This window comes from Ovis aries, chromosome 26 (genome assembly GCF_016772045.2).
Source record: "Ovis aries strain OAR_USU_Benz2616 breed Rambouillet chromosome 26, ARS-UI_Ramb_v3.0, whole genome shotgun sequence".
Taxonomy (NCBI): Eukaryota; Metazoa; Chordata; class Mammalia; order Artiodactyla; family Bovidae; genus Ovis; species Ovis aries.
Genome location: NC_056079.1, coordinates 1,551,742 through 1,578,109, shown reverse-complemented (window position 1 = coordinate 1,578,109; position 26,368 = coordinate 1,551,742). Strand labels below are relative to the sequence as shown.

General features: G+C 56.3%; 1 protein-coding gene and 1 long non-coding RNA gene across 2 annotated transcripts in view; one reads left to right on the top strand and one right to left on the bottom strand.

The window, feature by feature from the left end:
• Positions 1-9,094, bottom strand: part of MYOM2 (myomesin 2) — a 64,234-nt gene extending 55,140 nt beyond the window's left edge. Inside the window, exons 1-3 of the mRNA XM_004021826.5 lie at positions 9,020-9,094; positions 3,456-3,576; positions 2,280-2,498 (exon numbers count right to left, since the gene is read on the bottom strand). Coding sequence (XP_004021875.2) covers positions 2,280-2,498; positions 3,456-3,565 — 329 coding nt within the window. The 5' untranslated portion in view covers positions 3,566-3,576; positions 9,020-9,094. The remainder of the gene's footprint in view (positions 1-2,279; positions 2,499-3,455; positions 3,577-9,019) is intronic.
• Positions 9,095-14,821: 5,727 nt separating this feature from the next.
• Positions 14,822-15,898, top strand: LOC114111043 (uncharacterized). Its single transcript, XR_003587170.3, has 2 exons — positions 14,822-14,951; positions 15,467-15,898. It is a non-coding gene; the product is annotated as an uncharacterized LOC114111043 (long non-coding RNA).
• Positions 15,899-26,368: the final 10,470 nt, after the last annotated feature.

Sequence of the window (26,368 nt, the reverse complement as noted above, 5' to 3'; positions counted from 1 at the left end):
AGTGACAGTCACAGCAGTGGATCTCTGCATGTGCCGCAGACTGTCCTGACAAGACTGAAGGATCGGAAGTCCCACCTTGACCTGTGTACAAACTACGAGTATGGGGCTTGTTGATGGCACCACCAGCCACTAGTGATTTATAATTGAACTGGAATTGCCCCTCGCCCCAAACACCCTCACTCAGGACACTGACAAAGTGTCCCTGCTGGTCCTTGTCCAGGAGGCCAGGACCCCACCCTCCTGTGCCGAGTAATATCAGCATCCAGCTTCTGCCCTAACGACACACCCCTTGGACAGCTGTGCGAGACTGGGAGGCCCACTTTGCCGAGGATAGACAGACAGGCATCAAAGGGACACTGCTAATCGGCTGTATCTTTCGGGAGGACACACCCAGACCCTTCAGAGCACACTGGTGCCCCGTGGGCTTTTATCTCACATGAAGATCTCACAGCTTAACTCACACTGATGGAGCCACAGTTTCGTCTTTCACCAAAGACTGATTTGTCCTGCAGATTAAACTCCTGTCTGCCACAGGACATAAGGAATAAATATGTGCTTTCAGAAACGCTTGAGGCCAGCAAGAGTAGTAAATCATCACCAGGACTGGAATTCATCCAACTCCTCAAACCCCCTACGCCCGCTCCCCTCTGTGGCCAGGACAGAGCGGGAATAGCTACAAAATCTCCATGAACCTGGCTCCGCTCACCAAAACCTCCAGCTGTACTCAGGCTCACTTTGAAGGGAGGAAAGACCTTGTAGGATCTTTCATGTGGGAGATGTGCACACGTGATGTGAGAGTAAAACCCTGTGAAGGTCCTAAAAGCAGCACCCAAAGCCTGGGCGCCGGGCTTCGTGGGGTGCCCTGTCCACAATGCACCCACTCAGACGGACTGACTTTAACCCTGAGCTCCAGGGACACAGTAAGATTATAATCAGACACCGAGAATCAAAATACAAAATCAAAATCAAAATCTTGAGTCAAATTTGCTACTGCAAGAGAGCAGCTTCAAATGTTTTAGGAAAACTTCCAACAGCCAGAACTGTCACAAAAGTCATTTTTTGCTGAAACCACATGGGTCACAGTAGCCGACTCCCTAACTCTTCAGATCAATACCAGTTTACTTTCCTCATCCATTTCACCTCAGGAAACTGAGGAATGGGAGCTTATGGGAGAAGATCACGCCAAGTTATTAATATAACTGGTGGTTCAAATAAAGTGATAAGGCTCTGGTCTCGTCACTTGCTGTGCCAAAACTTTTAGTAGAGTAGAGCTCTTTCTGCAATAATCCAACACATAAAAGCCCAATTTCTTAATGTACACATTTTGAATTAATTCTTTGACAAAATAAGTCTTCACTTGACAATAAAATTAATTTACAGGACAACATTCCCATAAGGCATTTAAAGATAATTCAAATTTTCAAAAATAAAGGCTAATCTTTTCAGCCCTACAGTATTTTCATTAAACAGACTCCTTAGTCATAGTGCAACTTTCAGACTGAAACACGTTGACCTAAATCTCATTTTTCCTTTTGGTTTTGAGTGTTTTAGAGATATAGGGAGAAATTTCTAGAAATAAGTAGGTGAGGAGGAAAAATAGAGCAGATACAAAGCATTCTCAAGATGCGTAAGCACTGTTCTTAGAAGATTCGAGTAAGCTGACCACCGGCTTCTTGTGATCTGGGATAATTTTAAGCCCAGCATTCTCAGTCGCCTGCCCCATTCCGGCAGCTTCTCCCCGTGAGCTGAGCCAGTAGGAATGTGAAGCATGAGGGTCCACAGACCCCTCCCTGCAGCTCCGTGTCCACACGGACAGCCGGCTGGCATCCTGGCCCCTCTCTGAAAGGTCCCCTGCTTGAGCGCAGGCTCACAGCTGGCTAGTAGCCCGAGAGGTTGCTGATGGAAATTTGAAAACTCCAATTCACACCTTTAGATCTCTATGTTTCCAAGTGTGGCAGTCACGTTCCCTGGTGGGGAAGTATGTTTAGCAGGGAGGGGACAGAGGCCTGAGGCCAGCCCAGCTCTGTCACAGGGAAGTGGATGTGGGTCCCCTGGGCCACAGCGCTCCCCTCTGCCCGAGGGTGCAGAAAAGCCACCTCAGTCGCTTCCTTGCAGGGACCAGTGGAGACGATGGGGGTACAGAGCAAGACAGGCCGAAAACAGCCGCTCGTGGCTTTTGCTGCAGCAGGAGCCCCCCCAGCTCTGCCCCCGCTCTCCGACCGCATAGCCCCCAGTCCCGGGCCAGGGCGCCGAGCGTGGCGGTGGCGACTGGGGGTTACCTGCGCTTCCTCTCCTGGGCCTCCTCTTCCAGCGCACTGCTCATCCTCTTGGCGCACAGCGGGCAGGTGGTCCTCCCCAGGGTGGTCTCCCCCAAGGTTGTCCTCCCCAGGGTGGTCTCCCCCAGGGTGGTCTCTCCCAACGCCGCCCGGCTGGACTCCCTCTGCGAGGACGACTTCCGAGTGACCGATCTCTGCAAAGACGACTGGGCAGAAGCGCGCCTTGGTGCACGGGAGAAGCACAAACGTTTAGTCACCAACAGCACCCCTCTTTCCATACCCCCAGCCTCTCCTCGGAATGTATGGGCATCCACGCCTGTGCGTACACACCTACCTGCTCGCGCGCACACACACACAACCCGGTGTGTGACCTCGGCCCCATCTGCCTGTGCCCACCCCCAGAGGTGCCCCTCTCCCCAGATTCAGCTCCCTGCCACCCCCGCCCGCCCTCTGGGGCCAGCAGGTGCCCGCCAGGCCCTTCTGGCCTGAGGCCACAGTGATGTCTATCTTAAGAGATTTGAAGCTCCCCAAGGCTGAGGGGAGGGGCAGCGAATGTTTGGCTCTGTTTATCCCTGAGATGGCAGCCGACCACAAGGGCCACGGGCAGCTCTAAATATAGGGGCCGCAGAGCTGAGGCCAGAGCCAGTGGCAGCGTCCGTCTCCTAAATTATCGCCGCAGGAGCTCACTGATGAAGCTGCAGCCTGACACTAGCCCATCAGACAGAGAGCAATCTACCTTCAGCTACCTTTGTCATTGACGTAGCTGTATTTTCCCTGAGATCAGCTTCCATCCAATCATCACTTCGCCCCTACACACCTTGGTCCCACAGGCATTCCCTTCCACGGATTTCCTTCTCATGGTCCTTGCTTCTGGGTGAGCTTTTAGATTCTAGTTCTGGAAGGCGTGTGAAGGAAGATCCCTGCCTCATGAGCTAAACCCGGGGCTCAGAACCAATCTAAGAGGACCTGCTGGGACCTGCCAGGATGTCATGCAGTAGCCCCAAAACTTTCTGTGCAGCTGGGTCAGCCACGTTCCCTCTCTGCCCTGGGCATGAGCATCGGGGATCACAGCCGTCCCTGAACCCCCAAACCAGTTCATCTCTGGGCTTTAGGGAGCCTCCAAGATCAGACACAGCTCATACTCGAGATGGGCCGCCTCATCAGTGACTTTCGACTTACTTCTTTTTCGCCGCGTATTCATCCAGAAGGTACCTTGTTTGGATGTTGCGGTACGACTGGTCAAAGTGCTTGTGTCTCTTTTGGTAGAAGGGCACAGCAACGAGAGACATCTTGGCGACTCCTGCAGGAAAGAGCAACAGGCAGAGCTGAGGCCCTGCATTTCCACTGACCAGGCTGCCGCAATTCCTACACGAAAGTCAGCTCCAGCTAACTAAACCCTTCCTAAAAGGAAAGAAGGGAACAAAAGGAAGATTCTATAAGAGGAATTAGTGTTGGACACCTATTAGGTCCCCTGGCACCTGACTGCCTCTCTTGTTTGAGTCCATAAAAAATGAGAAGACTGAGCTACACTTTCCACTTAATTAATAAACTCACCCAGTGTCTACAGATGACCTAGTTTGTTCAGGCAACATGGAAAGCAATGCGAGTGATAAGGATAAAAATAACTGAAGCACAGGTCAAAGAAGTACACAGACACTTAGAACCCGTGCTAGGAGGAGACAAAGCAGAGAGAGGCACGAAACCCTCTGGGAAGTGGGGTGGTCGTGGGAGTGGGGCACGTGGCCCTGGAGCGCAGCAGCCAGCAGCCGCCAAGAAGGCGCCATTTGAGAAGAGCCTCTCTGGGTGGGGAGGTGCCGGTGGCCGGAGGGCAGGTGAGGGCACCCCTGGAGCAAGGCGAGGCAGGACACAGGGTCGTAGGGTCCCAACAAGAGAGCTTTCATTCTGCAAAGACCACAGCCACGTGCGGCACATTCAGCATCTGTGCAGGGGCTGAAGCCACTCCTGACTGAAGGGGCCTTGAGAAAGGATTGTGTCTCCAGGACCCACCCAGGCCCACCTCTCCAATGGCCCGGCCCACTCACCGGCGACCTGTCAGCTCACTTCATGTGGGGAGCAGGCCTGGGGGCAGAGCCCAGCTCAAAGCCCGCAGGGTGCAGGAAAGTGAGCGTGTTTCAGCTAAATACTCCCCAAGCAAGAAGTCTGCTAGAGCAGCGGTCCCCAACCTTTTTGACACCAGGGACCAGTTTTGAAGAGGACAGTTTTCCCACAGACTGGAGGGGGCAGGGTGGGGATGATTCAAGTGCATTAGATTTACCGTGCACTTTATACCTATGATCAGCTCTTCAGATTACCAAGCGTTAGATCCCAGACACAGGGGCCCCCCTGCAGCGGGAATGTGGGGGTCTGAGGCGGGGCGTGTTAGCAGCGTGTGCTGCACATGCCGGCCAGGCTGGTAGCCCACCAGCTTCCCAGCTGCCTGCCTCTCTGAGGGGCGCAGACAGCATCCCCGAGGCCCTGTGGTTGCTGACCTCCAGACAGAGGGGCTCAAAGACCCCCTGAACCCCAGTCCACTCTCATCTTCTGTGTTCAAACTGGAGTGATCTGGCTTAGAGCACAGCCCACAGGACAGGGTGAAAGCCGAGGGGCAAGCGCGGGGTCCTGCCTGCGGCGGGCCCCCCACTCCACACCGCCACCCACAGTCCTGAGCGGAGGCGAGGAAACATTCCAAACACGGGTCTGTTACTCGTCTGGGACTTAAGCAGGTCCCTTCAGACTGTGATCTCCCAGAATCGCGGAACTGCAGAGCTTGGAAAGGTCCTTGAGGGTCAGCCAAGCTCCTGCCCTTGGGGGAGGATGGGCAGGCGCCCCCGTGGCCAGAGAGGGGGCTGATTTCCCAAAAGCAAACAGAAACGCCCTGTGTGCACACAGAAGACCCGGTCCAGATGCCACCAGACTGCTCTTCCTGGACCTTTTATACTTTTCTACACTAATTCATCTCCAAATTCCCTCCTAAAGGCCAGCTAGTCAACCAACCACCACGGATCCCTGGGGTCGGGCGGGTGGCACGTGGCGTACGTCTGACTGTAAACACACAACGGAAACTTCCGCCTAAGGGAGCCGATGCAGACGCAGCCGCTCCATCCCACCCAGCTCTGAAAGGGATGTCATGACGCTGAGGTCAAGTGCGCAGGTTCCGACACCTGCAGCCCTGGGAGGGACTCGACCCTCCAGCGCTCGGCGTGGCCTTGGCGCTCTTGTTCTCTCTCTAACCCGGACCTCTGCCTGAATGTGCATGCTTCGCAAGGAGGAGCGCACACCGACACCAGCGGCCATCTGTGCCTGGCACACTAGTGTCTGTTGTCATCGAGCTTAATTCTGTAGGCAGGACGGGGTATCTGAAAGCACGCGCTTATCATTTTAATATCTGCAGTCCCTCAACGGCATCCCTGGGATTTTCCAATTTTCCAGAGAGAGACTCAGAGCGAATCTTCAGGGAAAGTTTCCCCTCTAATAAGGCATACATTCCATCTCTGGAAATGGGTTGCTGAGTCCACGTGTTGGGGCCAGGGGTCACCACTTGGAGCCAGCTTTATCTCCGAGACGCCTTCTCCCATCGACCGTGCACTCGTGGGGAAGAGTCATGCAGCAGAGAAGGCCAGGACGCCCTGTAGCTGCTGCTGCACCGGAGTCCTGTCCCATCGTGATATGTACATGTCTCTGCTGAGCTACCCGTCAAATCTGTCGCCTTTCTTGGCAGAGGGAAGAGTCCAAAAATGGGCAAGGTGACAGGGGAAAATAAGCTGCCAGGATGTGTTCAGAGTGTGGTAGCTAGCGCCCCAAAGAGGCAGCCGCCCCGTGGCGGGACCCCGGTCCTGTTCAGAGCCAGCGCCCTGCGGGCTCTACGTGCAGTGGGCGCCCGGCTTGTGCTGGGCTGACGGGTGGCTGGCGAGCCCACTCTCTCCTGCTGTGGGCGAGCCCTCTGCGGTGATGGAGACACAGGGCTGCAGTGGAATGCTTGCCCTTCCCCTGCTCTGACTGTGGACTTGCCAGAGATTCGTCTCCCAGGACGTTGGGGGCCCAGCGATACCCAGCCCCCAGCCCACGTGCTTCTCTGTTAACTGAATAGACATCCTGCCCAGAGATCCAGGAGGCTCCCCTGCATCCACCCTGCCTACAGCGGGCGCACCTGCCCATGCCAGCCAAGCCTGGACCCTGGCCTGTTGCGTCTGGAGGATACAGAGGCCTTGGGGATGGCTGCTCCCGGCTGGCAGTGAACTCCTACCTTTGTGCCTGCAACCCGTGCTGGTGGGACTGCCACACAGCCAGAGCCCATGCCAGGCCCTGTGCAGGCACCGCTCGGTGGGCCTCGGGCTCTAGAACCTGCCTGACAGTGCCCGTCCCTGCCCTCCCAGGGCCTGTAGACAGGGGGAGGATGCCCATGGAAACGAGCCTGCAGGCCCAGTGCCTGCTCCAGAGTTGTGGCCCCGGGGTCTCAGGGGACCATGGGGACACAGCCAGCTGCCCTCTGGGTATCCCCCAATAGGAAGGGGTGATGTGCTGTCTGCACAGACCTCCCTCCGCTTTCTCCTCTTTAGGAAAACAATCCCCGCACTGACCCCTCAGCCGCCCCCAGCACAGCCTAGGGGAGTGAGTCCCGGGAGAGGAGGCACTGGGGCCAGATTCCAGCTCTAACCCCACCGCCCACCCGGGTCAGCATCCTTCATGGAGAACAGATGGGCTGGAGTAGGGGGCAAGGGACATTGGGCACACCAGCGGCCCCAGCTCTATGACTGCCAGAGACAACACCCCACTCTGACCGCTGACCATCCTCCCTACCAAAGGCACACAGTCAACCAGTCAACCGTGGTCAAAGCACACGGGGTTCGCTGTTTTCAACTGTGAATGAATTTACACAATTCGAGCTCCGTGCTCTCCTTCTGTCCCGGTTTGAGTTGCGGCCTTTCCTGCAAGGAAGCCATCTCAGGTGATGAAAATAAGCCGCCTGCTCCCGGGCTCCCGGCAGCAGAGCCCAGCGTCCGTCTGACCTGGAGCCACCGCTCTCCACCCACGGGTGTTCCTGACACGTTTGGGGATCGTGACCCTGAAATGAAACACGAGCGTCCTCGGGCGTAGGGACGTGCCTCCGTGACAGGCTCCACCCTGGTCCCGTCCTGTGAGGACGGACCGGAGTCATCACCCGTGTCCCTAGAAGGACTTTAATCCGTGTAAAAGAAGTGTAGTAAAAGAAAGTGTGGTTTGTGCAGCTAAAGTGGTCAGAGTCCACGTCCACGAGCACAGCAGGTGAGAGCGCCTCCAGAGAAGCAGAGCACACAGCCTCCCCCACCCCGCGGAGCCCCGCCCCCACCCCGCGGAGCCCCGCCCCCACCCCGCGGAGCCCCGCCCCCACCCCGGCTGCTTTCCCTGAGGCTTTCCAAGCTACTCAGCCCAGAAGTCAGTGTAACAACAGAGCACAGAGTAGCCCTTCAAATCCTGACCCCCGACGCAGCCTGACGCCTCACGTCTGGCAGCCAGATTTTCAAGTGTTCCCCAAATAGCCTCTGAGCCCCGGGACTGAATGTCTTAGCGGCTCCCTCCTTGCTGCTGCAGTCCCCGGGAGCTGGTCCACACCGCCCCGGCGATTAAGCAGGATCAAATTAGACGGAGAAACAGGATAAGGCGCTGCTTCCTGGACAGGAGCACTGCCCTCTCCAGCAGCCCAGCGGCCTGCCTCAGTTTTCACAAACGGAGAGACTAGAAACAAAGGAGATTATCCGGGGATTTCATCCCGCAAACTTTACCCACTGGCTTCCTCGTCTCCATAAGAACACGTGGGCCAAATTCCCTAGTTCAGCGTGAGCTTCACACAGATGCCCTGCGCATACGATCCAACCTCAGTCTAGGACAGAACTCAATGAGCTTTGCCCCGAGTGCTCTTGGAAGCCTGTGTTACTGCTGTATTCATCAGGGCAGGACCTTAGATCAGGAGATGGAGGGAGATCAGCATTTCTGGGTTTCCTTGGTGGCACCGTGCGGCATGCAGGATCCTCCCCGGCCAGGACCAGGGCTTGAGCCTGTGTCCTTCCATGGGATTCCAACCACTGAGCTCACACCTTCCTGCCTCACTGCTCCCCCACCCCCACACCCCAGACCTCCTGGGTGCAGGCTTCCAACCCCACTGCCTTCCTCTGGGGCAGCGTTTCAAGAGCATGACCATCACTCCGGCTCCCTCAGGGGAACCGAGGGGGAATCGTGCAGGCTCATAAGGCACGGAAGAGCACGGGGAGCAGCCCTCTGCTGTGATGGGAGCTCTTGGAAACAGTAACTAGAAGCACGGAGCTGTCCCCTCCCGAGACACTGCAGTCCGGGTCAGAGCGCAGTGGCCCTGGGCACTCTTTTTCTCTTAAGAAAATATTCAGTTTTATTTCACACCACTTCAAACCTGCCCTCTCCTGCCAGAGGCTCTCATTTCTGAGGCTCCAGAAAGTTGCAGACATCCATCAACCGACTGGGGAACCTGGAGATGCTGCAAAATCCAGGCTAAGGTGCGAGGGCTGGGACGGGCTCAGAAGTGCCTAACAGCATAGAAAGTTTCAAATCCTGGCACAGAAACTCAAAGTTTGACTCCAACTCTTGGCTGACGTTTGTCTGTGCCGAGTGGACTGCTCTGGTTCACCTTTCTTCCCCCAACACCCACTGGGAGTTTGAGTGCGGTCAGCTCCTACCCACGCCTCAGTCCTCCCTGCCCAGCCTCCCGCGAGCAGAGGAGAGAAGAGGGGACTCACCACAGGAGGGGCTGGCCGAGGGGAAAGGGCTCACAGGGCCGCAGGATCTGCCGGGGCAGCTAAGCACGGCTGCCTCCTGACACCCGGCCACGGTCCATTTATGGCCGAGGAGATGCTATTTATAGACCCCGGGACGCCTGGCCCCACGGGGCTACCTGTGTCGTAAATCGTTAGCCTGATCTCAGGAGGGAAAAAGTCCAATTCAAGTTGGAAAAATGGAAACTCTGAGAGCATCCGCTCACACTCAACAGGTGTGCCTTTCACACTCAGGAAACTGAGGCAACTGACCCAGAAAAGGAGCATGGGCCCCACCCCCTGCCCTCCTGCCTTCCCCCACCAGCTTCCCTCTGCACAGGCGTCCACAGACCTATTTCCAGCACTTTTGAGCTAAAGTCTTCCGGTTCATGAATGGATGCCCCTAGACAGCTCTCTCACAGAGAGTGGACTGCAGTGAACACTGAACCATTGGGGCTCCAAACCCCGAGAGGGCTCTGAGCTGTGGGTGCAGGGAGGTGGCCTGGGCAGGGCGGGGGGCGGACAGGGGAGGTTCTGGCTGGGTTTTTAAGTTTATTTCAGAGACGACTCCAGCTGGGAGTTTCACCCCAGGTTTCATCCTGGGGTTGATTTACCCAGAACTTCCACCTAAAAGAAGATCCATGCCTAGTCGGCAAGTTACGTCTTATTTATAGTTATTACCACAGGCGTGCGTGGCATCTCACCCGCCCAGATGACTGCAGGGTGCCCGTCGTTTCTTGAGGCCCGAGTCCAAATATAAATAACACACGACTGGCACACTCGAGCCCCGGCCTCCACTTGGCCCCCGGCGCCGAGAGGAGGGGCAGTGGGGGACCCCGGTCTCCGAGGCCCCACCCAGCCGCAGCACCAGCCCCCAGGCTGCTGGGCCAGGGGGCCACGTCCCCATCTGTTGAGTGGTAAGGATTTCTCGAAGTTACAGCACAGGGCCAGCACTGATGCTCCCTTCAGAGAAAGCTGTTTGAATGTTTGAAAAAAGTAACATAATATTCTAAGGGTTTTTGTTAATTTCTGTATATTCTGTCTCAGAAAGCAGCAAAAGAAATGTTTCAACACAGTTTAGAGAACAGGTGTCCAGCTGGCCAGACGTTGGTGATTGTCTTACGTTGCAGAGGACGAAGGCCCATCAAAAGGAGACTCCAGGCTTTGGTGAGAGCGGGAGGCCCAGGGCCGGGTGCAGTGGCACCGGGCACGCATTCCAGCCTTCACCTCTGCAGGGGGTCCCCACCAACAGATGCTGCCAGCAGGGGCCCTGGAGAGCCGGCCCCAAGCCCATAACCCAGCTCTTCCCCCAGGTGGGTGACCCCTCTGCTGCTAAAGGCCTTGCTTCTCACTGAGGAAAGTGATCCTGACATTCTTACCGCAGCTCACCAGAGCTGACCCCTGCTGGGCCCGTCCTGAGCCTGGAGACTGGGTGCGCGCCCTGTGGATGTCGCCTGATGGGCCACACGACGAGGGACAGGGATCTGTGCCCATCACAACCCCTGTGCACCCCATTCCCTTCACGTTGCTGGCCAGCCTGCGTGGGGGCTGCAGGCTTTCCCCTCGGGCTCTGCCTCCTGGACTCTGCCCCCTGGACCTTGTCCTCAGCACACAACCATCCCAGGAGGCCCTGCTCCACTGATGCAGGCGTGTCCTAGAAGAGCTCCACAAATACCTTACCCAGGGGCCGGCTGCTGGCCCAGTGCAGGCGGCCCACTGCTCCCCCTCACTGGGTCTGCTCCCTCAGGCTAGCAAAGCTGAGGGCTTCCCCATTCCATTTCCTACTTTGCTCAGCACACTGAACTTATAAAGGCACAAGCCATAAATCTGCTTCCTCTGACAGCAAAACTGCTGGTTTCTGAAGAAATCATGGCCAAAAACCTCCCCAATTTGATGAAAAACTTTAATCAATGATCCAAAAGGAATGACTCCGTCAACATTGCTTCTAGCAATGCATACGTATACCTAATTACCACCAGGAGTGAAAACACTAGCTTAATATTCAAAAAACTAAGATCATGGTATCTGGTTGCATCACTTCATGGCAAATTGATGGGGAAACAATGGCAACAGTGACAGACATTATTTTCTTGGGCCCCAAAATCACTGCAGACAGTGACTGCAGCCAGGAAATTAAAAGATGCCTGCTCCTTGGAAGAAAGGTTATGAAAAGCCTAAAGTGAAAGTGAAGTTGCTCAGTTGTGTCTGATTCTTTGAGCTCCCAGGGACTGTAGCCTACCAGGCTCCTCTGTCCATGGGATTTTCCAGGCAAGAGTACTGGAACAGGTTGCCATTTCTTTCTCCAGAGGATCTTCCCCACCCAGGGATCAAACCTGGGTCTCCCACATAGTAGGCAGATGCTTTACCATCTGAGCCACCTAGACAGCATATTAAAAAGCAGAGACATCATTTTGCCAACAAAGGTCCATCTAGTCAAAGCTATGGTTTTTCCAGTAGTCATGTAAGGATATGAGAATTGGACCATAAAGAAGGCTGAGTGCAGAAGAATTGATGTTTTTGAAATGTGGTGCTGGAGAAGACTCTTTAAAGTCCCTTGGACAGCAAAGACTCTTAAAATTCCCTTGGACTGACTGGATCAAACCAGTCAATCCTAAAGGAAATCAATCCTGAATATTCATTGGAAGGACTGATGCTAAAGCTGAAGCTCCAATACTTTGTCCACCTGATGCAAAGAGCCGACTCTTTGGAAAAGAACCTGATGGTGGGAAAGGTTGAGGGCAGGAGGAGAAGCAGGTGACAGAGGCTGGACAGCATCACTGACTCAATGGACATGAGTTTGAGCAAGCTCCGGGAGATGGTGAAGGACAAGGAAGCCTGATGTGCTGCGGTCCATGGGGTAGAAAAGAGTCAGACACGACGGAACAGCTGAAAAACAGCAACAAAAGCACTGATGGGATTGAGGCCACATTACTTCAGAATCGAAACCTCACTGAATATTGGAGATACAACAACAGAACATGAGCAAGATAAAATGCAGAGAGGGAAAAGACGGGGAAAGATAAGCGCCTCCGAGAGCTGCAGGATGACTCGAGGCAGGTAACACACGTGGTCCCACAGGAGTCGTTAGGTTCCCCAAGGGAGGGGGCTGGGCGGAAAGAAGTACCTGAGGAAATAACCGGCACGATGTTTCTAAGTTTGCTAAGGCTCTGAGCCCACGCATGTAAGAAACTCAGCAGACATGAAGGTCCAGAAACACGAATGAAGCTCCAGCCAGTCACGTGGTGATCCAGGTGCCCAAGGCCAGCAGTCACGATCACAAGGACGGCTTCAGGCAGGACCCGCTCTGCACAGAGGGGTGAAGCTGAGAAGGGCTTTTCATGGAGACAGTGTGTAGGGGGGTCTCAGCCAAAAGCAAACAACTTTCAGAAATGCAGGTGGCTCCCCCACGCACACACACAACTAGGGCGCTGAGTGGGGCGCCCCTGCCTCAGACCCAGGGTGTCAGTGGAGCCCGGGGGCCCTGATCTCACCAGTAACCCGGCAGCACGAGCCAACCCCCACCCACCGGGCTGGGGCCCGAGGGGCCTGATCTAAACTCAGCCCACACAGACTCCGCCACCTCCTTCTCCACCGAGCCAGCTAAGTCTGCACAGGGGGACTCCCCCAGCCCTGCTCCCCCACCTCCCTCCCGGACCCAGCCCCTCCTGGGTGCTCAGAGGGTGCAGGCACTGCCCCAGCCTACTGCTGCCCCTCCTGACCCCCCCGGCCTGCCCCCTCGGCCCCGGCATCCCTGCGGTGGCCCCCAGCCCTCACTCGCTCTGCTGGCCTAGCCCTCCCCCACTCCCGGCCGCACGTGGCCACATTCCCCATTTATCCACTTTCCACCGCCCTTGGGCCTCTCTGTCCACCTTCCACTGTCGTCATGCCACTCACCAGAATAGCCCTCAGTCCCCCAACCCCATGTCACCACCTCCAGGGGCTGTGACCCGCCACTTCCACCACCGTCTAACCCCAGGGACTACCATGAAGAGACATGGCAGATGCCCTGGGATGCGGCCACAGCCCGTCCCTCCCCATCCCTGCCCCCCTTACCCCATGGACACCCTGCCTGGGAGCAGGTGCCTGGGGGGCGGGTACCCGACGTGGATGCCCGTCCTCCTCTGCACAGTGGATGCAGTCATAACCTCCGTGGGGTGAAGACTGAGCCCAGGCCCCCTCTGCTCCCGCGGGTCTCTGTGTCCAGCGGTCCCCGCTCCATGAGCAGCACAAGGCAGGGACCCTGGGCGCCTCCGGCAGGCCCACCTGGCCCTGCACAGTCCTCCTAGACAGCCGCCTCCACACCTCTGTCCCCATCCAGGGCAGAGCTGGGCCCTTCTGCCAGAACCACCACTGTCTGCACCCACACGTGCCCTGGCTTCCCCAGGCCCCGTCCCAGGCAGCAGCCTCGGGGTGGAACCTGAGCCATCACCCCAACCTCTGAGAGCCCGTCATGCCTTAAAGCGTCCCAGCTGGAAGGCCCCAGGCTGCCCCCTCCTTCCGCTTAGCTAACCCCATCCAGACTCCACCTCAAGCTCCAGTTTTTGGGCGCCTCTCCCTGACCCCGCCTAAGTCGGGTTCCTCTGTCACATCCCCCTGAGAGCCCTCACCGTGGTTTGTAAACGTACATGTGTGGTAACCAGGGCGATGGTCTGGCCCATCCATCTACCCTCCAGCCTCTGAGCACCAGGTACCCAGCTGGCCGTGAAAACAGCTCCAGGCCCACAGGGAAAATACGCTCAACAGAGAGCTGCTTCCTGATGAACGCACCAAACTAGCCAACAGGCCTCCTTCAACATTAGCAAGACACGGAGGTGTGACCCGACCCGCGCTTTCCCTGACATCAAAGAGCGGGTGCCTGGAGCATTCCTCAGTGCATCTGTAATGGAGCCCGGAGTTTTTCCATATTTTGTAAATCAGAACTAATCCTAGGAAACCTGGCGCCAGCTCCCAGCCGCGTCTCTTCAGGGTCGCATGTACATTCTGTTCAGTGTGACCTCCACCGCGCCCTCCCCGAGATGGGGGTGTCGGAGGCCCTGCGGCCTCGGGTGGCCCGCGGCCCAGCTCCCCCAGGGAGCTGACGTTTCCTGACCCAGGAGGTTCTTCCCAACCAGTCAGAGAATAAAAGTTGTCTCGGCAGGTAGGAAACCCAGAGAGGCCCCACAGACCCATGAAGGAGGGGAAGGGCTGCCCTGAAGTGGGTTATGGTTGTCAAGGCAACCACAGATTTCTACATCTTGGTAAAGCTCAAAATTATAATTCAATCCTGAATGTAGTATTCGTGGTTGTGTTTTTAAGCTGAGAACTGCCATCTGACCAGCAGAACTGCACCCTGTGGGCCCTTCTCCTAACCCACTGTCCCCAGCACCCAAGGACCACCCCCGGGACGGGAGCTGGTTGGCACCTGCGCCCTCCCTCTGACCGAATTGGGCCTCCACATCGTCCCAGCTCAATAAAGACGTGTTTACTAACCGGGAGAGCATGGCCTTCGTCCTGTAGTTTCTATTTACAGGCTTCTGTTTACAGATATGGCCCTCAATTAATGGGAAGTTTATCTCCACCCTGACACTAAATAATCATGGCAGGGCCAGAGGAGGAGAGAGCTGCCCGGGGCACCCTGAGCCTGTTGTCAAGGGCACTGGCCGCTGGCCTGGTTTTCCTGTCTGTTAATCTGCGGCTGAAGCTGCGTGCCCTGGGCACAGGCTCCGCCGCCCGGGACTTGGCTTCCCGGTGGGAGAGCAAGACTCGGATTAGATGGTCCTTGTTTAAGCCCTGATTCACCGTGACTTCAGTCCTGAACGACAGCGCCCGGGGAAGAGAGCGCGGCCCCGTGAACAGGGTCCCCTGCAGCCAGGCCCGGAACAGGATCCAGGAAACAGGAACAGAGCCCAGGACGTGCCTGCCAAGAGGATTCCACTCGGTAAGCGCCTCATGGCCTGGAGCTCACCAAGCTCACCGCGAGCGCGTGTTTCTAAAATAGCGGTTGTCACAAAACAGAGCAGGTGGGAAGAGCGCTCAGCAGGCAGGGCTGCGTGTCCTGTGTGCGGCGGGAGCCGGCTGTGGGCCCCAGCTCCAGGGTGGATGCGGGGGGCAGAGACGGGCCAGGGTCGGCCTCAGAGGACCCCCAGAGCCGGACAGCACCGGCTGTCGCCCCCCCGGCCCTTCACTTCCCCCTGCAAACGCGGAAACAGGCCCAGACAGGCCGAAGGCTGATTGTGGGACCTCTGGGCCTCTGTGAGTCCGTGGGCCACTTCCTGTTCTAAACTCCCCTTGTGTCCATCTGCCCATCTGTCTATCCCACTGGCTGTCTCTCTGGAGCACGCTGACCACAGCACCCTAATTACAACCAGCATACGCTCACCCCACAAATGGGGGCCCAGACCTGCCCCATGAAAATGAAACCCCTGAAAGGCACACCCTCGTTTTCCCCTCCAGCCAAATGCAAAGCCGAGCTCCTGGAGCTCTGCGCCTCTCCCGCGAGCTCCTGCACTTTCCATGCCTGTGAAGAGCCGTCACAGGATCCCTCGTTCGACTTGAACTTCCCGTGGTGCTCTTCCTGCGAAGGCCCCTTTCATCATCACAGACTGTTGTACGGAGAAGACGCCGAGAAACAGGGTGCAGACAATCCCCCGCTGCTGAAATGCCCCAAGTTCATGCAACGGCTATTTACATAAAATTCTAACTTTGGCCAGTTAGGAATGAAACTGCAGACCACAGTGCCTAGGATCTAAGAGTACGCAAATACTCATAAATCAAAAGACGACCGTCCGAAGTCTAATTTGGCAACGATTTTAGAAGTTTGAGCAAATTATTTTCAAGAGTGAACATAAATAAAGCTACTGCTGCTCTACACTGGGAGAGACATAAGCCATGCCTCATTCTCTCTTTTCTTAAACAGCGATTCCTGGGGCTGGCAAGAACAGGCGCTTGATAAATAGTCCTTGATTTTGTTGTCTGGGAGAAACTTGTCACGGCAGGAGTGGAACCTGCTTTAATCCTGTGAAAAGTAAAGATACAAGTATCAACTCTTGACTTGTTAGAGGTACAGATGAAATAATGTTAAAGTATAAAAAAGTAACAACATGTAGACATCATTACTATCTGTCAACATATAGACATCATTCATTACTCCATTCTAGTTTATAAATTCAACATTATGTTTGACTATTGACTATCTGCAGATTATCAAGTACTCCTTGAGCCCAAGATTTCTTGAACATTTTAATCAAACTTTTTGGACCCCCATGTGCCCTTAAAAATATCCCAAACAGCTCTTACTTACATGGGTTATGTCTACCTATATTTACCACATGAGAAATTTATTTCACTTTAAGGTAACAAAATCTAACCCATTTTATGCTAACACAAATAACATATTTACATAAAATAAATATATTTTTTTAAAAAATAGAGTGGCACTTCTTTATATTTTTAAGACTCTCTCTGACGTTTGGTTTAGGGAAAGTCACTGTTCAGTTTGTTGCAGCCTGGTTCTTGGCTGGAACACGTGGAGAAGATCCAGGCTCTTGTAGACACACGCACAGGAGAGGGCACCCTTCACAGCCTTTTCAGAAGCGAATAGTTTTTTCTTTTACTGCAGTCAGATGCTCTCTGGTAATTTCTTAAAGCTTCTTTACGACAGGGAACCTGAAACCACAGCCACCACCTTCCACACCTGTTACATCCTGTGATCTCCCTTGCAGCTTGGACGCACCATCTACACCCCCACAGTTTGTGACATCCTGTGTTGGCCATTCGGAAAATAAGAGTTCCCTGAATTTACACAGATCTTCCAAATTCCATCATACAGGAGCAAAAGCTCACACTGTTGATACACCCAACAACCTCATCAGTGTTATGAGAATGATTCTTGACGCCCAGGCTCTGTAAGCGGCATCAGAAATCTCCAGGTGACTCTGGACCACGCTCAGAAGTGCTAAAGCCGCAAACCATCCATTGAAATCTTGACCAAGTGCATATTCAATTTATATCCACTAGAGGGCGCACCAAACCGGCAGAACCATCCAAAAATGACCAGTTCCTTCAAGAAATTTGAAAGCATTTTCTAAGAGGAAAAACACTAAATGCAAACTTAAATAATTGTATTACCAATAATCTTTTTCAGTGTTGAAACAAATTATAGTAATCCTAACATGCTTCCAGCTAGTCACAGTAATTTTATCTGCTGCTGCTGTTAAGTCGCTTCAGTAGTGTCCAACTCTGTCCAACCCCGCAGACGGCAGCCCACCAGGCTCCCCTTCCCTGGGATTCTCCAGGCAAGAACACTGGAGTGGGTTGCCATTTCCTCCTCCAATGCATGAAAGTGAAAAGTGAAAGTGAAGTTGCTCAGTCGTGTCTGACTCTCCGCAACCCCATGGACTGCAGCCCACCAGGCTCCTCCGTCCATGGCATTTTCCAGGCAAGAGTACTGGAGTGGGGTGCCATAGAGCATATCAGTGTGAAAAAATCTCCAAGTTGAGTACCGTCAGGTTAGTTATTTATAGCAACTCTTACACTGAAAATATGTTTTTAAAAAATCTGAAGATGTGTGTGCATGTGTGTGTACACACCCTGGGACAGTTAATTTTATTTGTCAACTCAACTAAGCCACGGCACCTAGATGTTTGGTCAAACACCCACGCAGCTGTTCCTGTGAAGGTCCTTTCTGGAAAGGATGAAGATTTAAATCCATGGGCTCCGAGGGAAGCAGATTAGCCACAGTGTGGGTGGGCCTTGCCCGATCAGCTGATGGCCTCCATAGGGAAAGACTGAGGTCCCAGAGAGAGAATTCTGTCAGCGTACCCTCTTCAGACCCAAACTGCAACCCTCGCCTGGGCTCTGCCGCTGCCCACCTGCAGATTTGGAGCTTGGCGGCCTGCAGTGGTGTCAGCTGGGTCCCTACCCTAGCTTGGCTCTTACGGTGATTTTCTGTGTTATATCCTGTTGGTTCTGCTGACCAGCCCTGGAAGCCACCGGGGCCTTCCGAAGCCCACACCCGCCCCCAGACCTTGAACCATGCCCTCCCCTGGGCAGGTGCTATGTGTGCTTGTGTTCAAATGCCAGAGCCCCGGCCTGCAGAGGCCACACTAGGCCAGGACCAGGGGGCCCACGGGCACATGCTGGTGCTGGCTGCACTCTGAGGGCCGAGCAGGGAGAGGGCTGGAGCCAGGCTGGGGCCGGCTTGGGCTGCTGTCTTGGACACGGTGATGGAGGAGGGAAGGGCCAGGTCAGAAGAAATTAGACATCCTTTCTCAATGTTACATGAACTTGTGGTTGCAAATGTTAGCATTTCCAAGAGTCTTCCACTTAAGGTTCCTGATTTCTTATATTCTGGATGCTAGATATAACTTTTCTGGCCTCTTTAATAACTCTGGGCTGTTATTTGGGATTTTCCTAAAGGTGCCTACTACAGCAGGAATCCTCATTGGTTCACCCCTTAGGGTGGCTGTCACACACCACAGTGCACATGCATGAAGGGGCCAATCATGTGTCATGTTACGGTCAGAAATGTGTGTCTCTGGAGGATCTCATCTGTCCTGGGATGTGTCACCTTTGAAAGTAGAGATGCATGTCAGTCCTTTAATTAGCAACCATCTATTGTGTGAATTCACTTTAAATAATACTGGATGCACATAAAAGGGCTTCACAAGTATCTTATGTGCCCTGATCTATGTTATAGTAGCTGTATAATTTAGAACCTGCTGATCTTTTCCCAATAGTATTTAGTTCACGCTGGGCTAAAGTGTAATGTCTGCAGCTTTCCACCAGATGGCGGCAGCGCTGCCCGTCACGGTGTGGGCTCAGGCCCGGATCCGAGGCAGACCCGCAGACCCTGAAATCGGCCAGTCGCAGATCTGAGGGGAGGCCTGGGCGTTGACCCCTGCTAGGTCCACCGCGAGAGTCCAGGTCCAGAAATTCAGGGGGTGCAGTGGACTCGGGGAGCCGTAAACCACGGCCCAAATCGGAAGAAACCGAACAAAACTGTCACCCACTTGAGAGTTAACCAAGTGAGGCTCCAAAGACCAGGTTTGTAGAGACCCACGCGGGGATGGGTATAAACCTTTCTAAACGGAACAGCAGCAGCAGCGGGCCAGCCGCCCAGCGGGTTCTCTGCCTCCAGCGCTGCACCGCTTGTGGTAGCTGTGCGCGCCTCTGTGACGGGCGGCCTCGAGTGTCGCCTCCAGGGGCCTGTGGCCACTCTGATGGCAGATTGAGCCGTGTTTCCGGGCGTGTATGGGAGGCATCATCCCACCCTCTGTGTGGACGGAGCAGGGTGGGTGCGCCTCTCTGCCTTTCTGCCCGTGCCCAGCCTCTGTCCTGGGCTCCCAGGTACCTGACCTCGCATTCAGACTGGGGTCTGCCCGGCAGCACCCATGCAGGCTCCAGGCTGCACCATCAGCTGCGCTGGCCGCCAGCTCCCAGAGGGCTCATCTTCCAGCCTCACGTGAGCAGACAGCTTATGATGATCTTTCTAGAAATCTATATAGATACGTATATGTTAAGCAGTTTCAGTCGGGTCCAGCTCTGTGCGACCCAATGGACTGTAGCCCGCCAGGCTCCTCTGTCCCTGGGGTTCTCCAGGCAAGGGCACTGGAGCGGGTCGCCGTTCCCTCCTCCTCCAAGGGATCGAGCCCGTGTCACCCCTCCTCCTCCAAGGGATCGAGCCCGTGCCCCCTGCAGCCCCTGCACCGCAGGCAGTTTCTTCACCGCTGAGCCACCAGGGAAGCCCCAAGTACATATGTTTACCCGGACACAAACTTGCATCTATGTGTCTGTATCGATATCAGCATTATCTGTCCGTCCGTTCATCTGTCCAGTATCTACCTACCTATCTCCATACCTCCTACTGCTCCTGTTTCTCTGACTCAGCCTCCTTGTCCTCAAACTAGAAATGATGGATAATGCAAAGATCGCTGGGGGTGTGACGCCAAACAGGAGGGGAGGGGAGAGGAGAGCGTGTGAAATCAAACGCCCCTGCCCGTCGTCTCGGGGGACACGTGTGAGCACGTGTGTGGGTGCAGGGGGAGAGAGGAGCTCTGACTTTAGTTATCCGGCTCTATTTCAACTCGCGTGTGCAGTTGCCCCCGAGCACATGGACTTCCTGACAAGTGAGGTTTGAGAACACTGATCCCAAAGACAGCTGATTCCTGCCGGCCTTGCTGTTCGTAGAAGGTGCCCGACTGTGTGGGGCGGGACCAGGGGCTCACTGTCAGAACTGAGAAACAAAACGAAGCAGCGGCTCCAGGTGGGCGGGGTGTCCCGGCAGCCCCTCCCACCCCCAGCATCCTGCAGCGGCTCTGAACCCCGCTCCGTGGACCGCAGGCCCCCTGCGGGTTGCAGCCCTGAGACTGAGTCCCCTTGTGTCCTTTGAGGATGGACGCCTGCCCTCCATCCTGGAACCCAGGGAAGCCCGTGGCCTCCATCCTGCCTCTGTCGTGTCTCTGCCCCCGACCCCAGGCCATCCCCGGCGCGTCCACACGTCCGGCAGTTCCCCTCTCTCCTGGGGACTGTGAGTAACACACAACCAACTTCCTGCCATCATGCAGGCACCTTTACAAACAGACTCAGAACAGGACAGAGGGGAAAAGAAGGTCGGCCCCCTCTTGACATTAATGAATTTAAGGCTGGCTCTGGTGGGCAGTGCTTTGGAGTGACAGCAGGTGGGGAGAATGTGGAAAGGTCGAAACTGTGCTGAGAGGAGAAGGTGCCCACGGAGGCCAGAGGGAAGTGAGGAACCAGGGTGGATGCCAGGGCCCCAGTGAAGGAGAAGGGGGTGTGGGGGGCCCTGGGCAGAGAGCAGGAGGAAAAGGAAGGGGTGACCAAGTCAGTTCAGTTCAGCTCAGTCGCTCTGTCGTGTCTGACCCTTTGCAACCCCATGAGCTGCAGCACGCCAGGCCTCCCTGTCCATCACCAACTCCCGGAGTTCACCCAAACTCGTGTCCATTGAGTGGGTGATGCCATCCAGCCATCTGATCCTCTGTCGTCCCCTTCTCCTCCCACCTTCAATCTTTCCCAGCATCAAGGTCTTTTCAAATGAGTCAGCTCTTTCTATCAGGTGGCCAAAGTATTGGAGTTTCAGCCTCAGCATCAGTCCTTTCAATGAATATTCAGGACTGATCTCCTTTAGGATGGACTTGTTGGATCTCTTTGCTGTCCAAGGGACTCTCAAGAGTCTTCTCGACACCACAGTTCAAAAGCATCAATTCTTCAGCGCTCAGCTTTCTTTATAGTCCAACTCTCACATCCACACATGACTATTGGAAAAACCATAGCCTTGAATACACAGACCTTTGTTGACAAAGTAATGTCTCTGCTTTTTAATATGCTGTGCAAATTGATAGTAACTTTTCTTCCAAGGAGCAAGCGTCTTTTAATTTCATGGCTGCAGTCACCATGCAGTGATTTTGGAGCCCCCCAAAATAAAGTCTCTCACTGTTTCCACTGTTGCCCCATCTATTTGCCATGAGATGATTGCAGGGAGAAATATCAATAACCTCAGATACGCAGATGACACCACCTTTATGGCAGAAAGCAAAGAGGAACTAAAGAGCCTCTTGATCAAAGTGAAAGAGGAGAGTGAAAAAGTTGGCTTGAAACTCAACATTCAGAAAACGAAGATCATGGCATCCGGTCCCATCACTTCATGGCAAATAGATGGGGAAACAATGGCCCAAGTCAGGTTACTGAGTCAGCATTCCAGAACTGGGCTGTGACGGGCTGGTGGTGGCTGAAAAGACAGGGGGAGGGGCTGCCCCCCACCACCCCCCAGCTGCCCTCGTTCCGTCTGCTGCCCCAGTCACAGCTGCCACTTATGATTTCCTATGATCCATCCCTTCCTAATTACATGTCTCTATTATCCATCCTTCCCTAGATCCTGAACTCTATTCAGGTTTAATGGATCTGAATTGTGCCAAGTAAATGATTAGTAACTGGACAGGGTGGGTGGGGGCCGGGGGGCCCGTCCATTCCTCAGGGCCAAGGTCAGAGAATGGCCTCCCTGACCCAGACACAGACCCCCGGGCCACGACCTTCTGAAAAGAACACAGAGACTTTAACTGCCGAGGACACCACAGGGACGCCAACCCACCGGCCCGGGGACAGGAGGAGATTCAGAGCAAGCGGCGGAGAGAAAGAGCCTTTGTCTGCCCGAGGGCCAGTTCCCACAGCCGCTGTGTCACAAAGGGCCGCGGACACTGCTCTGCTGTTTACAGAGGGGCGGGGCGGGCTCAGCGGGCCCCAGGGTGGCACAGAGCCTGCGGGGGAAAGCACACAGAAGCGCCGAGAAAGCTGGTGGGGCGTCCGGCCAGCATCCTGGAGGTGGACAGAGCTCCCCTGGCCGCCCCGAGGCCCGGGCGGGCTGCAGGTGCCCAGCCCGCCTGTCCCCCGGCCTCCTTCCAGGACGGTGCACCCCGGGGGCCCCAGGCCAGCCCCAGATTCTCAGCCACGCATCCCCCAACCGCCGCCCTGCCCACTCCACAGGCGCCTGCACCGTGCAGCCTGCAGGGCGTTTTGCCCACAGCCGTGTGTGAGTCACCGCAGAGCCACAGCTCACCTGAAGGGCAGATGCGCTGGGCTGTAAGGGGCAGCAGCTGTGGGGCAGACGGGGCTGGAGCAGGGGCAGGCCCGGACTCCAGTCCCCCGACCCCCTGGAGGGAAAGCACCCTTGGGACGCAGCAGCCTCAGTAATCGGGTTACTCGTAGGGGCTCCGCAGGAGCCTGTAGTCTAAACCTAAGCGGAAGCCGGGCAGTCTGTCTAAAGCATCACACACCCCTGCGACCACGGGCATGGGCAGGATGTATCTTTCTGATGCATCAGACTCTTCCTTCCATCGAGTGTGCAGTCCCAGTTATACACTGCTGCTCAGTTTCAGCGAGTTCTCAAATTAAGCCCTGGAAGCAGAAGAAAATGTCTCCAGAGTGCGTCAGAAACCCACAGAGATAGCAGTGGCTTGGACTCGGCTCTCACCTCGGGCGGGTATCTCTGTGCGGCCCCGGACACCCACCTCCCTGTCCGAACTCAGCACCAGGACCCAGGTCTAACCCAAGCAGGGCCTCCCGCCCACCAGGAGGTCCTGCAGGCACCAGCCCCGTGGCAGCGCCTCCTGGGAAGCTCCGGGCTGCAGCGAGGGGTGCGCTGTCCACTCCCTCTGTGCCTGGCCGGGCCTTGACCTTCCAGAGCTTTCACTAAGAAGGGCTGATGCGTGTGGGCCTGTCCTCTGTTTCTCCGAGACACCTGGGTGCTCCCACCGTTCGGGGCATCCTTCTCAGGGGCCTGTGAGCCACGCCTTCCGGAGGAAGCTTGAGGAAGGTGCGCTGGGCGGGAGGCGGAGCCCTTCCTCAGCAGCTGGCAGCTTCAGACGCAGCCCTATCGCAGTCCAGGGACCGGCCCTGGCGCTGTCTGCTGCCCCTTCCCACCCCCTCGAAGGCGCCGTGACCTGGCTGAGCCCGACGCTGGCTCCTCTCGCCGTGGGCGGCGCTGAGCAGAATCCGCTTTAACGGACGTCCAGCTGTGTTTGTCTTCGACTGGCTCCAAAGGCCAGGAAACTTGCACTCGTGCCCGAGCCTTGATGTGGAGAAGGGACAGCGGCCCCCGCGACGTCCTGATGACACTTGGGGGTGGTGAGCGGCTCAGCAGCTTTGTGGGCATCAGAGGCCGCGGGGGAAAGATGCAGGAGTCTTGGGCCAGGACAGCGTGGACACAGGCCTGGGACTGTGGACCTGGAGGACTGACAGGTATGAGGAGATGGCAGAGAAAAACGCTGTGTGGCCACCTGTGTCTGTGAGTTTAGGGTTTGGTGGATCCTCCTACAGAACACCCAGGGGCTGTTCACTCAGACAACAGCCTCTAGGGGCTCACACGAACACGGATCTCCAGAGAGGAACCAGCCAGTCAGTGCCGTGTCCCTGCTGGGGCCCCATTGTTTTCACCGCCATCCAGGCAGTGGCCTTGAACCCTGCAACCTCAGGCCTGGAGGTGGGGATTCCGGGACGGGAGGCACGGTCCTGCAGACAATACCACGCCCACCTGCGGTGCCCACAGCTCACGAGTGGACTCAGCTGAGTGGCTGCCGTCCCCGGTGCTGACCGTGAATCTGGAAGCCAAGGGTCCTGACAACCAGGCCCACCCATGTCTTCACAGAGCTTGGTTTCCACCACAGCAGACAGACAGGGAACTGCTCTGACTGGGCGTTAACAACAGAAACAGGCTCTAAATGGCTAAGACCAGAGATGCAAGTGGACAAAAAGAAAGACGCGACGTGAGGGGTGCTGACAATGACGACTCGATCTGAGCAGTAATAGGGGTCTGATAGAACAGCGTGGCAACAATAAACGTGATACACTGCACAGTAACAATAAGGACAAGACAGATGGGAAATAACAACAAAGACATCGCTGAGCTAGGTATTTACAACAGCCGTCAAGAAAAGCAGAGCGTATCGAGGGAACAGTGGCTGGGGTGGAGGGGGCGAAAGTTGGAAGGAGGCGTTGGAAGGCCGTCCCGGGGCAGGAGAGAGAGAAAGAGGTGAACGGGCTGGGGGAGGAGAGGGGACAGCGCAGACACCGTAGGGTGGGCCCCACCAGGCCCAGGGGAGGCCCAGCAAGGCAGGCCTGGTGCCTGAGAAGCGTGGCGGGGCGGCGGGGCTGGCTCGTGGGGCGAGGGGCAGCCTGTCCAGCTCAGGGCCGGGCTGCGGTTGGGGCTCTTTGGGGTGTGTTGGAGATTCCGAGCAGTCAGGTTAGAGCCAAGAGAGACAGCGACCTCATTCTCGGCCCGTGTCTGGTGCACCCATCCGACTCCAGCCCGAAACCAGGCGGAGCGCCACGGACAACCTCTGAAAGTCTCCTCCTCCCAGCACACCTGGGAGAAGGCTGCGGCTGGATGGTCCTCTCCACGCCTCTTCTGCGCAGAGGGCGTCTTCAGGGGCACGCCTGGGGTCTGTCTGCTCCTTGCCCCCTTTGCCCAGGGGAGGGCTGCTAAGCGCTGGATCGGGGGCAGGCCCTGACTGTCACACCCTGAGCTCCCTCTGTGGGTCCTGCCCCTGCCAGGGCCAGCTCCCGTCTGTACCCAATGCCCACATCAGGTCTCAGCCTGCAGAGGGGACGGTGGTAGCACAGAGAAGCTGATGAAGGAAATGCCAGGCTCCTTGCAGAGCCCTAGAGATGAGGCGCGGGGCTGGCCGGATGTCATGATGCTGATGGGCTTTGGGCCGCAGGGGTGTCCCTAGCTGCCGGGCACGGGGTGTGTGCAGGGGGCAGAGAACAGGACAGAGGGCAGACGGAGGCCACGGCCTGTCCTGGGGTTTGCAGGAAATGGCAGGCAGGGTGGGGTGAACATGAGACTGGCCTGTTCTCGTGATTTTGCTGGGCTTTGGGGTGTTCCGAGCTGCCGGGCACCGGGCCAGGGTGACTTGGGCAGAGGAGTGTCCCCTTCGGGGGCAGGGCCTGCCCGGGGGGTTGGCACAGGTCCCAGGCGGTTCCTGGGCCCTTGGCAGGTTGGGGGGGGGGGCGGGTATGTGCCCGCCAGGCGGGATTTCAGCTCTCAGAACATCACAGGAGAAACTTTAAATGGATACAGCCCACCCATTCCCGAGGGTCTGCAGGCCTGCATCCCAGGTAGTGATTCACAAGGCGGGTACCAGCCACTCTTGGCCAAGTAACCCAAGCCCCACTTCCCCTCCCCTCCTGTGCTGGTGAAAGTGTGCTCTGACCCCTGAGCCTCTTTCTCATTTTGGGGTGACTCCGCTGGGCAGAGAGGGGAGCGGGGGGACACCCTGGGGACTCTGTTCTCTGGATTTGAGTGGCATCAGATGCTTCTCAGGGAAGGAGGAGGATCCCAGGGAGCAGGGACTGTGCCCTGAGCTTCGCCCGATGCTCCTGGGCCGCAGACCCTTGGCAGGGCTGAACCGCAGACCACAGCTGTGCCCACCTGGCTTCTTGCTTTCTTGGGAGGTTTCGACCCAGGAGGGCCTCCCTCCAGGGCGCGGGCTTCCTCTCCCCGCACCAAGGCCCCTGCCCGTCTCTAACCCACACCCCAGCCCCACAGCCCCCAACCCAGGCTGCCCCCAGCCCCACGGCCACTGGCCCCCAGCACTCCCAGCCTCAGTCACCCCCAACCGGCCTCCCCAGCCCGCCTCACTCACCCACACCCCCACGCGCCTGGTGCCCCAGGGACCCCCGACAGCCCCCGAGACTGCTCAGAGCAGCCAGTGCCTACTGTTCACCCCCACCTCCCCCTCCCACAGGAACCCCAGTAAAGCGCTCCCCTTGCACTGTGTCCCTGTCCAGATGTGTGCTGACCCGTCGGGGCCATGAGTGTGATGACCCCCCCGGCCCGGCCCT